Raw genomic sequence first — 11,506 nt, forward strand, 5'->3', positions numbered from 1 at the left:
TAGATCCAATACATATTGCTATGTCTGTAGCCGAAGGGATACATGTATTTAAGTATTTAATTGATATGGTTAAGACATCATTAGGTCTATATATGTAGCGTTACTTATTATCCGGTATATAATTCCACCTATGTGAGAAGTATATATACTTACGTCATCTGTTAGAGGTTAAATGAAATTACTGGGCAATTTACATTTAGGTACAAGCCGACCGCCTCGATTAGCTTAATCGATGCCGATCAACTAATCCTTAATAAGTATAGCATCGAACGAAGCCCGTTGCAGATCGGCAAATACCCCTGGTCCCTTGTTACCTTATCTAACATTTTACACGTGGGTCCGGGTTGCTTCGCTGCTTGGCTAGCCGCCTTGGCTTTTAATTGATGGCGTTAATTGATCTTGACTGGTTAGCGAAGCCCCCTTTTCCATGTAACTTTCAAATTACATTCTACGTAAGTACCTAGGTACCTACATTAGGTCCATATTCCTTTTTGACCCTTTCACAGCATGTCGCGTCCCGCGTCCCTCATGGAAATAAAGGAGGACGAAATGAATGAATAAGGGGCTTTTCTTTACTTTTTTTTTTTTTTGAATCGTTCTTCCGTTCATTCACTTATCCAACTTAAATCTCTCTGTCACTCATTAATGCTTATATCAATGCTTGCTAGAAAAGTCTTGTTAATAACCAATTGTCTAAAATTACGCATCACACACTCCTTCATCACTCCGCCATCAACCACTTGAAACACGATACCCACGATCCTTACTTCTTACCTACCTACCTAATCCGTATATAACATATATAACCTATATCATCTTTACTATCTAATCTCTAGTTTGAGCAATTTAACATTTTGGCGACGTTGTCTCCTACATATAAGTGCTTGCTTACGAGCTATCATCACCGCTTCGACTCTAGAAACCAGCCTACTACTAGAGACTATGCGGTCGACGAGATAGTCTCGTAGTAGGTTGCAACAGATTATAAAGATTATCTACTCACGACCCCTTGGCTGGTATAACGGGGTTACCACATTCGCTTTGCACTATCGCTATCTTCTAGGAGGTAGTTGATTTATTTGACTATATAGCTCCATTGCTTAATTATCACGACCCGAGGCCGAGTCCTCGATCATCTGTCACGATGTCGGCTAAATCATATTTGATGCTAGCCGCTGCGCTATTCTCTTCCGTGTTCGTATCTCCTGTCGCCGCTCAGTTATACACCGATTGCGATCCCATGAAGAAGACCTGCCCGCCAGACCCAGCTCTCGGGACAATGCATATGTTCAATTTCAATGCTACGCCACCGGAACATGTGTTCAATTTGACTGCCGGAGCTGTCGACTACAACCCTGATACAGGGGCTGCCTTCACGATGCGCAAGAAAGGCGAATCGGTAACCCTAACCTCGAATTTCTATTTCTTCTTTGGAAAAACAGAAGTGCTATTGAAAGCAGCATCCGGTACTGGTGTGATCAGCTCCATTGTTTGGTCTTCCGATGTTCTCGACGAGGTCGATTGGGAATTCAAGGGAGGAAATGCAACCCATGCGTTTTCTAACTACTTTGGAAAAGGAATGCAGGACTGGAAAAACGGAGGAGATCATCCTGTCAATGGCGGAGTGCTAGACGATTATCACAACTACACTTGCGTGTGGACAAAGGAAAAATTAGAGTGGTGGCTAGACGGTGGGCTCATCCGTACGTTGTTGCCCAAGGATGCCAATAACACATTAACCTACCCCCAAACGCCGATGAAGCTCAGTCTCGGTATCTGGGCCGGTGGTGATCCGGACGCACCGAAGGGAGTTATTGAATGGGCTGGTGGAGTTACGGATTACTCCGAACCGCACACGATGTACGTGAAGAGTGCTCTTGTCGAAGACTACTCCTCCGGTAAGGAATATTCCTACAGCGACCATAGTGGGACCTGGGAGAGCATTAAAATAGCGAGGTAAGTCTGCTTTCTAGGCGGGAATATGTCCTTGTGTGTCACGACTGGTTTAGGCTAATTTTGCACAATTTAGCGGAAACTCCACGGCGTTTGAGAATATTAACAAGGAACCAGAGAAGTCACTTTCTGATAAATGGAATGATCTTCCTTCTAGCACCAAATCCGGCGTTTATGCCGCTGCAGGTGGAGTTGGCGCTATTCTTCTGGCTGCTTTGATCTTCTATTATTTCAAGCAGAGACGTCGTGGTCAGCAAGAGGCTGCTCTTGCGGCTCAGCGACTTGAACAAGACCGTGTAGAGTTGGAGAGGTTCAAGAAGGAAGGGAGAGATCCTGACGCGCTCGCTTTCGATGGGGCCGAGTACAACTCCAAGAGCGGAATGGCTAGTACGGCTTATGGCATATCGGATTCGCCTCCGGGAAGCTCTGCCGGCCCACCAGAGAAAGCTTGGGATCCGACAGGCTCAAGTGGTGCCGCCATGCCGCTACTTCGCGACGATACGATGGGCACTTACAGAGATAGTCCAGGTTCAGGCCCAACTCCTCAAATTCCGGCCCCAACTTCTACATCTCCGATCAACCGCGGTTTCTCACCCTCCAACGGACCTGGCCAATTGGGGTCTCCGGGACCCCAAGGCAACCCGTACGGAGCTTACGGAGGATCTCGATGATAAGGCTGGATTGTAATGGCTGGACGAGGTGGACTTTGATATTTGCTATTGCTAGGTTTATAAGGGTGGGAAAGGTGACTAAATAAATAAATGTAGTCGGGATAATTTCGAGGCAGTTGCATCGAGAACTCTGATAAAAGAGTAAAAGAGTAGGGAATATGCTATGGCAGGAGATGTTCCGTTTTCGGCTGGCTACGATAGGATCATGAGTGCTTTTTAATCTTTCAATACCCCGATAGTTGGATTTCTTAACATCTATCTAAATTTACATGACATAAAAGCACTGCATTTCTGTAATTCTAGTCGATGCTAAAACGGAATCGCTTCAATTATAATTTGGACGATCCACCCATCAAATCTCCTGTCTACTTCTAGGAACGACATTGGCATCCGTAGGTGTTGTATAGAAGATTAATAATAAGATACCTAGTAAGTATCTTAGAGAATACTGAGCCTTACATGTGTTCTGAGTTTATCTATAATTCAAAAATAGAGACATGAAGATAGCACGGGAAGCACGTACAAAGATATCTCGCCAATGGTTCCAGTTTGAAAGAGGTGATTGGATTATCCTATAGAGGTATGTACAAGTGATTTACTCGTCAGGTAACCAAGCCCCATTCCCCTTTACTCTCTTCTTAGTATCTTGCCTTACATGTCCACCCAACCCAGCCTTCTCTACAAATTACTCAATTTTGCTCATCTCATCTATTTGCAAGCTTGCCAGCTGACGTGCACTTGCTGGGTAAAGGCGACTGTGGCGTCGTCGTCGGAGATTTGGCCTGAGGCGCTCGCGTTGCTCGACGTTAGCGCAATGCGGTTGTTGACGTTGAGAATTCCGGTGGCGCCGCAAGGAGACCAGATGACGGAAGCTGTCGGGACTTGGTCCTGCTTGGTGTATACCTGGCCATCAGCCCAGAGCCCGCCTCCGTCGATCGAAGTCCTCGTGGTGGTCTGATATGTGTCAGTGAGATCCTTAAATCCAGGATGTAATAGCGGAGTCAGGGGTAGAATACTTACAGTAGCGGCGGCATCCTGAGAGAAGTAGTAGGTCGAGTAAAAGGTACCGGTGACCCCGGTTTCGAGCTGAGCGTATCCGTGGTAAGTAGACTCGACGATAGCGAACTGGAATCCTCCAGGGTACTTGAGGTTCAAGTGAAGCTGGCAGTTCTTGGACTTGTCCGACTGCTTGGTGCCAGGTCCGGTGTAGACCTGGAAAGCGTCAAAACCGAAGGTGATGACCTAGATGATCGGTTAGTCATAGAACCGGCTTTATCGAGAGAACTAAAATCCTTACCTTTCGGTCGGTCGAGAGGTCAGAAGTCACGGTTCCCTGGGGGCACCCGTTTCCACTGGCGGAAGCGCTGATGATGCTAATCTCATCTGGCTTAGGAGTATCACTTCCGCCGATGATACCGATGGGAGTGGCCGCGGCGAGGACCGGAGTAAGTAGAGCAACAAAGGATCGCATGATGATTGTTATTTATCTAGGTAAAAGGGACTTGTATGAGGGTTTTGATAGACGAGTAGGTTTAAATTGGGTTGGGAGAATCTGCTGTATTGTGCTGATACGGAAAAGATCTACTTCATCGTGGATGAGGTCGTATATTTATAACTTTCCCGTCGTCATCTCTAACCCGCTATCTAGCTTCGACCCTGGAGCCTAGGCTGATGGTTAGAACTCGTCTCCCGACTAGCCCGGGGAACAGGCTCTAGCAGCCCAAGACGCTCTAGACAACATGATGGGAAGCCGTGAGAAATCGTAAGAAGACGCGCTGATTAATTCCGGGAATAGAATGCGAACCTAGACCTCGCGATCCATGAGCTCGACCCTAGCCATGGACCTTCCAGCCTCATCCATAAATTTACGGTTGAATTGACGGTCATGGAAGAATAGATGAAATCAAATTAATACTAGGAAGACTAGCTGTTATAGCTACTCCGCTGGTTCGGGACGGATTTCTTTTTATAGAAGCATCAGCAAATCCAAACCCCTGACCGATACTAGAAGCTAAACCACATGATGCGGGACTGAAGCAACTCACCGTCCAACTATGTGGAATTCGATTCGAACCCGCGGGTAGGGTAAGAATGATGGAGGCTCCAGAAACAAGATGCTGGGTATATGCAATCTAGACCGCATGGAAATCTAGGTCCCAACGAACGGGCGAGGCGCCTTCGTGGAGCCACTGTGCGTGAGGACACAGACATGGCTGCTGATACTATTTTGAGTCAGAACAGGGTATTGATATATTACCTAGGCTTCATCAACTATAGCTTGAATGCATCATAAACGAGTGTAATAACGAAGTGCATTTACGTCAGACGGAAGAGCCAATATCAGCCAGCCTACCTACCTACGTAATGAGACAGAAGAAGAAGTGTGTGAGAGAGAGATAGAGACCTAGGAATAGAAAGGACAAAAGTACCGGCAAACCCCTTCATCCCACTAGGTAGAAAGTTATAATATTAGGGCGTCTCGAACGTAGACCAGACGATATCAAGTCGAAGCATCGGACCGTCAACCGCCAGGCCTAACTCTTCTTAGGACCATCCGAGTTGAAAGGATACAACGGGAACTAACAGCGCTTGAGGGATCCCAAAAACGGGGGGGGATCGTGACGAGCCTTGATGAATCCAGAAACATTTATCAAACAGCGAGAACCGGGCGACTCCGTCAGCAAGCTTTTTGGCTAGAACGCTCGGGTCGTGTAGGACTTTGATCGTCAGCATTGGAACAATCTCCCTATTTGGCCTTTCGAGCCTCTTTAACCTCTTTAGCCGCGTTGGCGAGCACCAGGGGGAAAAAAACAAAAACAGAAAAGAAATGCGCGCTAAGCCCAAGACACATATACATACATTACATGCCGCCTACACGTGTTGTCCAAGGATGGATTTGAGATGGAAACGGGGGTCCGTATTTTTCTTGTCGTAGTTCCATCCAGCCAGCTCCGAAAAAAAAAAAAAAAAAAAAAAAAAGCTTCTCGCCCTCCCCCCAACGACGGTCTGAACTGGAAAAAGTCGTCTCGCGGGCTAGACCATCTCCTCGACGAGCTGGTTCTCGACGACGTGCTCTAGTCCGAACTTTCCAGATCACGGCCCGTATGGTCGTATAGACAGACGTATGTATTTATTGCATGATCTGGACTGTCAGCTGAAGTTGTCTCGACCACCTGACGTGATACCATTGTAACGATACCGAAGACGACGTAAGAACGTTGTACGTACCTAATGTAGTAGCAGTGCTTCGTAGCACTCGCCATCCCGTAGCATCCAAATTTAGACGATCCAGTAACCGAGATGTAGTTAGCGGTTAATAGTTAATATAATAAATTCCCCTCATGGCCTCATGGGCACGCCAGTAAAGCCCTGGATTAGCTCTTTTCGATGGTCGGAGCTGTCAATGTCGTATTTTCACCCCGCTGAGGGGCTAGAAGCTATCTCGCGAAGTAGGTAAAGCGTACAACATACGTCGTGCCACCAAAAGGGCACAAGAGTATGTCTCTTTGCTGTATGCTTCTTTTCTTCAAGCGACTTATAACACTTGTAGAGAGTATTTGTCAACACCGAAAACTTGACTCGAATAGCCAGAGATGACTTTCACGATTCTACCGTTGACCGTACACGAACCATTTACATACTGCATGAACAATAGCCCTAAAATGACTGAGATTCATGCCATCTCAGGTCAGTATCAATTCAAATGATCTCTTAATCGAGCAAGGAAAGCCATTTGCAGTTACGAAGCTGACAATCTTTTACCTTAGGCAAATCTAAATTCTTACAACATTAATCCTAAGGCAACTTTACTTTCATGCTACGGATCTTTACATATGTAGCATATGCTACAGTAAGCGACCGAGAGGAACATCGTCATCATTGGATAAGCATGAGTATAATGCCGTCGTTGAAAAATCTAATGCTTCAAATGCTTTATGAGCAACGCCAAAGAAGTGCGACCTTACATATTTACTCATTCAAGCTTCCACCTGTTTTAATATTCCTTCTAGATTTATGCTCTTAGGCCGCTCAATGGGTAGGCCAAGAGCACGGTCCCAAATTAGTTGAGCTAGGGGCCCCAATCCTCTGCTAACACCGAACGTTGCCGTGTAATACAGTGTCTCGTGGAAGCCATAGTGGTGGAACAAAACACCACTGCTCGAGTCGACGTTAGGGTAGGGGTTCTTGGTCTTCCCGTGCTTAGTTAAAACTTGAGGAGCAATTTCGCTATTGGCCTTGACGAGCTTGAATACAGGGTCACTAGCAATTGCAGGACGACTGGCAGCGTAATCCATCAAAGCTTCGAAGCGGGGATCGGGCTTGCGAAGAACAGCATGCCCGTAACCTGGAACGACTCGACCGCTGTTGAGTGTTGACCACAGGTAATCGTGAACGTCTTTTTCAGAGTAGTTCTCTGGGATGCTTTCTTTCATCTGGATAATCCACCGTAAAACCTCCTGCGCGGCGAGTCTGTGAGGTATCGCTGATTAGGTCTCGCACATGGGCCATATAATAATTAGAAGACTTACCCGTGTAAAGGTCCGGCCAAGCCTTGGAGGCCTGCGCTATAACTCAGGAACGGATCGCTTAGGGCACTTCCGACAAGGTGAGTCGCGTGAGCTGAGACGTTTCCGCCTTCGTGATCTCCATGCAGGGCAAGGTATAGTCTTAGTAAGTCCTGGAAGTCTTCATTCTCTTTTCCACCCTTGCCTAGCATAGAGGCAAAGTTATAGGACCAGTCCTGTTCGGGGTCAACATCGCCAGGTAATGCACCACCGTCACGATAGGAATTCTGATATATCTTGGCTGCGATCGTAGGTAACTTGGCGAGAAGACTAATGACATCGTCGAATGTGGGCTCCCAGTAGTCGGCCTTGTTCAAGCCTTGCTCATACGCCTTGGCGAATTTCGAAGTATAGTTCAGAGCGCTGACTGCAATGGCGAACTGAGTCATGGGGTGTAAGTCCCTAGGGAAGCTATCAAGAAGTTTATTTACGAAATCAGGAAGCCGAGCCTGCTCGGCGAGTTCACGCGATAGTTGGCGGACCTGACCAACTGAAGGCACTTTGCCGGTTAAGAGGAGCCAAAACATAGCTTCCGGGAGCATTTCCGTGCCCGTCTTGCCTTTGGGCAATTCCTTTTGGCAATCCTTTATCGTTCGACCATGAAATCGAATTCCTTCATTCGCATCCAGTACAGAGCCTTCCCAGACCATGGCCTTTAGCCCTCTGTATCAATGTTAGCTCTTTGAAATCAGTGTATATTGTTGGTGCTGGCAATACCTCATGCCACCAATTGTATTCTCAACCTTGACCTCACCGATGACCTTAGACCCGTGGGCCTTGACCTTCTTGAGAAGTTCCCGTTTGGCAGGGATGACTTCCTTTAGAGTCTCTTTTAAGTCGGGCTCGGACGAGGAAGAGTACGACCTAACCGTGGGGAGAATTATCGCCGGGGTGGCACGCGGCTATTTACAATCGAAGTTAGCTAAACATAGGCGAAACATTGGATATATATTTCTATGTCTGTATATATAGAGATTCGTGTCTGGCTTCCTGAATAACTACTTACTCTTAAAGCCCCCAGCGCTCTCGCCGTTGTTCTAATATTCATCGCCATGTTAAAACGAGACGGGAGAGTTTGTTAGAACAGAGTTAGAAAAGATAACTATATAAGATATATAATATATAATCGAACAACGTAGAAATTGTTCTCAAGTAGAATGTGTTGGGATTTTCAAGGCCAATTCTCTAAAACGCCGACGCAAGTTAGAAGAAGTAAGTTGTCAATGGCAAAGACAAAATATATAAAAATATAACAGGACAAATAGAAAAGTAACAAGAAAGCACGTCGGGCCTTCTCTCTTAACTCCAACCGTTGAGATAAGATGATCTGATGTGGGGGAAGACCTGGGTAAAGTTAGGTACATTTAACGCTTCTAACCTGCCTATTACATGTAAGTATCGTACCTGCTGTAGCTAGGTGGATTAGGTACATATCCAGGCACATATATACTTCGTACATAAGTTCTCCAGACTGCAGCAAGGTTAGTAACCCCTCCCCCGCATAACCGAGGAAACCCGTTCATCGACCCCATTTGCCCGCTGCCCGTCGCTGACAATTGTCCATTCTAAGACCATGTCACATTTACGGGCAAACAAAATAAAATATAGGATGCAAAGATGCACGTAGGGTAACGATGTACAAATGTAACTAACATGTAAGCAACCAATATGTAACCACATGTAGATAACCGACCTCGAATCCCTAGGATTAACCAACCACTTGATGGTTCCTTAACTTTTGAATCTGGGTTAACCGATATCTCGGCTCGGGGTCTTGCGGGTATATTCTCTGTTGAGTGTGCTCTTAGAAAGAATATTAAAATAAATCAATTGGTTAATAAAATAACAGATTTTACTCATTTAAGTTAGATCCTTATACGCAGATATGGTATTTGGGTACATTATTGATGACCTCATCTGAAGCAAACAATTAGAAGCCGCGGCTTACCGTCAGGGGCATTTGAGCTAGTTGATTGTAGCAGATACATGGCCGAGTTACCTAATAATAGGTTTATATGCGCATGTGGTGTTGTATATTTCACTTCCTCTTTCAAAAAAAAAAAAAAAAAAAAAAAAAAAAAAGATACCCCATGGAGGTACCCGCTTTAGATCTATCCAGCATTAGACCGAGACCGGTAAGAGAAGCCCTCTTAGGTAAGTTGGGGTTAACGGGCATTTGTTCGACCGCGGGGAAAGAATAGTTCGGGTGCTATCGGCCAAACATGGGATTTGTTAATTCCAAAAATCTTTCGGTTATAGCTTCAACATCCTAATTGTTACCCTTGTAGGTACATATAGAAATGAGGTTTTTTCCCTCTTCCTGTCTTTTAATCGGATCTCTTGTATATATTGTTGCTTAGTGACGTCTTAGACTTGAATAATCAACTTGCAGCAGATAACCGTCGCGATGCTTCGTCGAATGGTGATTCGAGCTCCTCGAAGAGCTACGCTCCCTCCCTACCACTCAGTCCGTATCGCTTCAGCAAGGTGTTTCTCTTCTACGGTTGCAAGAATGTCGTTGCCTCCAGTCAACCCTCCCGTGACGACAGTACTTCCGTCCGATTCATTTCAACTTCTACCAGAGACTAAGAAATCTGGCGCAGCAGAAGACGCTCTCTACGAGCAGCAGATTAAAGATGTCGAGGCATGGTGGGCATCGCCTAGATATGAGGGTATTAAGAGGCCATATACTCCCGCCGATGTTGTGTCAAAACGAGGTTCACAGCTTCAAAACTATCCTAGCTCGGTAATGGCAAGGAAACTTTTCAATCTGATCAAGGAGAGGGAAGCGAAGGGGGAGCCGATACATACAAGTATGTTTACTCGTTTTTATGACTTATTCGTGTGTTGAAGACCACAAGTTAACATTTCTCAACTTGGTGAACAGTGGGAGCAATCGATCCCGTACAGATGACACAACAAGCGCCGCATCAAGAAGTACTCTATATTTCCGGATGGGCCTGTTCCTCAGTCCTCACTAGCACGAACGAAGTGTCGCCGGATTTCGGTGATTATCCCTATAACACGGTACCGAACCAGGTCCAACGTCTCGCGAAGGCACAGTCAATGCATGATCGAAAGCAATGGGATTTGCGGCGGAAGATGACACCAGAGGCCCGGAAGGAAACACCGTATATCGACTATCTTCGCCCCATCGTCGCAGATGGAGATACGGGACACGGAGGATTAAGCGCGGTACTAAAGCTTGCTAAATTATTCGCCGAAAATGGTGCTGCTGCTGTTCACTTTGAGGATCAGCTGCACGGCGGTAAGAAGTGCGGTCACTTAGCAGGTAAAGTCTTGGTACCTATAGGCGAACACATCAACCGTCTCAACGCCGCGCGCTTTCAATGGGATGTTATGGGTTCAGAAAATCTTGTCATCGCGCGTACCGATTCAGAAAGTGGGAAGCTTATATCCAGCGCAATCGACGTAAGAGACCACGAGTTAATTCTCGGCGTTGCGGAAGAGGGTATCGCCCCTCTCGCAGAAACACTACAAGAGATGGAGGCTGCCGGCGCGCCAGGCCCGGAGATAGACGCGTTTGAAGCCGAATGGGTAAAGAAAACGCGGCTAATAACGTTTGACGAGGCCGCCGCCGAGCAGCTGAAATCTCAAGGAGTGGCCCAACATAAGATAGACTCATACCTAAGAGCTGTCCAGGAAAACACAAACATGGGCATAACGAAACGCCGTGAGATCGCGAATCAGTATGCCGCCAAGCCTATCGTCTTTGACTGGGACATCCCCCGCACTAGAGAGGGGTATTATCACTATCGCGCGGGCATGAAAGCCGCTACGAAACGAGCTATTGCTTTCGCGCCTTACGCAGATCTCCTCTGGGTCGAAACCGGCGATCCAAACGTCGAGGTGGCCACTAAGCTCGGCCGCACGGTAAGGCAATTATTTCCTGGCAAGGGGTTAGTCTACAATCTATCGCCTTCGTTTAACTGGATGGCCCACGGCTTCACTGACGCCAAGCTCAAATCTTTCATCTGGGACATCGCCAAGGAAGGTTTCGTCTTACAACTAATCTCGTTGGCGGGCCTGCACAGTACTGCTACCATCACAAACGAGCTTGCTAAGGAGTACAAGAAGGATGGTATGTTGGCCTATGTTAACCTCGTACAACGTCGCGAGAAGGAACTTGGCTGCGACGTTTTGACGCATCAGAAGTGGAGCGGCGCAAGTTATATCGACGGAATTCTAGGTGCTATCCAAAGTGGGAGCAGTTCGAGCAAGAGCATGGGAGATGGAAATACGGAAGGGCAATTCAACTAGAGTGCTGCTCTCGTCTGAAGTTATCTTTGCTTATTT

At 46.6% G+C, this 11,506-nt stretch overlaps 4 protein-coding genes across 4 annotated transcripts; 2 read left to right on the top strand and 2 right to left on the bottom strand.

The window, feature by feature from the left end:
- Positions 1-1,144: 1,144 nt before the first annotated feature.
- Positions 1,145-2,624, top strand: GL218_08040 (putative glycosidase crf1; the record flags this gene model as incomplete). Its single annotated transcript, XM_033584829.1, has 2 exons — positions 1,145-1,956; positions 2,030-2,624. The coding sequence occupies 2 exons, from the start codon at positions 1,145-1,147 to the stop codon at positions 2,622-2,624; spliced, it is 1,407 nt and encodes a 468-aa protein (XP_033441045.1).
- Positions 2,625-3,332: 708 nt separating this feature from the next.
- On the bottom strand, positions 3,333-4,095 carry GL218_08041 (uncharacterized protein; the record flags this gene model as incomplete). The annotated part of the gene is made up of 3 exons (XM_033584830.1): positions 3,333-3,578; positions 3,645-3,866; positions 3,922-4,095. The coding sequence occupies 3 exons, from the start codon at positions 4,093-4,095 to the stop codon at positions 3,333-3,335; spliced, it is 642 nt and encodes a 213-aa protein (XP_033441046.1).
- A 2,506-nt stretch (positions 4,096-6,601) lies between these two features.
- On the bottom strand, positions 6,602-8,243 carry GL218_08042 (Citrate synthase; the record flags this gene model as incomplete). Its single annotated transcript, XM_033584831.1, has 4 exons — positions 6,602-7,094; positions 7,154-7,852; positions 7,907-8,091; positions 8,196-8,243. 4 exons carry the CDS (start codon positions 8,241-8,243, stop codon positions 6,602-6,604), a joined length of 1,425 nt encoding a protein of 474 aa, XP_033441047.1.
- A 1,353-nt stretch (positions 8,244-9,596) lies between these two features.
- Positions 9,597-11,470, top strand: GL218_08043 (Methylisocitrate lyase, mitochondrial; the record flags this gene model as incomplete). Its single annotated transcript, XM_033584832.1, has 2 exons — positions 9,597-10,002; positions 10,077-11,470. The coding sequence occupies 2 exons, from the start codon at positions 9,597-9,599 to the stop codon at positions 11,468-11,470; spliced, it is 1,800 nt and encodes a 599-aa protein (XP_033441048.1).
- Between the last annotated feature and the right edge of the window lie 36 nt (positions 11,471-11,506).

This window comes from Daldinia childiae (genome assembly GCF_008694065.1).
Source record: "Daldinia childiae strain JS-1345 chromosome Unknown Scaffold11, whole genome shotgun sequence".
In the NCBI taxonomy this organism is placed as follows: domain Eukaryota; kingdom Fungi; phylum Ascomycota; class Sordariomycetes; order Xylariales; family Hypoxylaceae; genus Daldinia; species Daldinia childiae.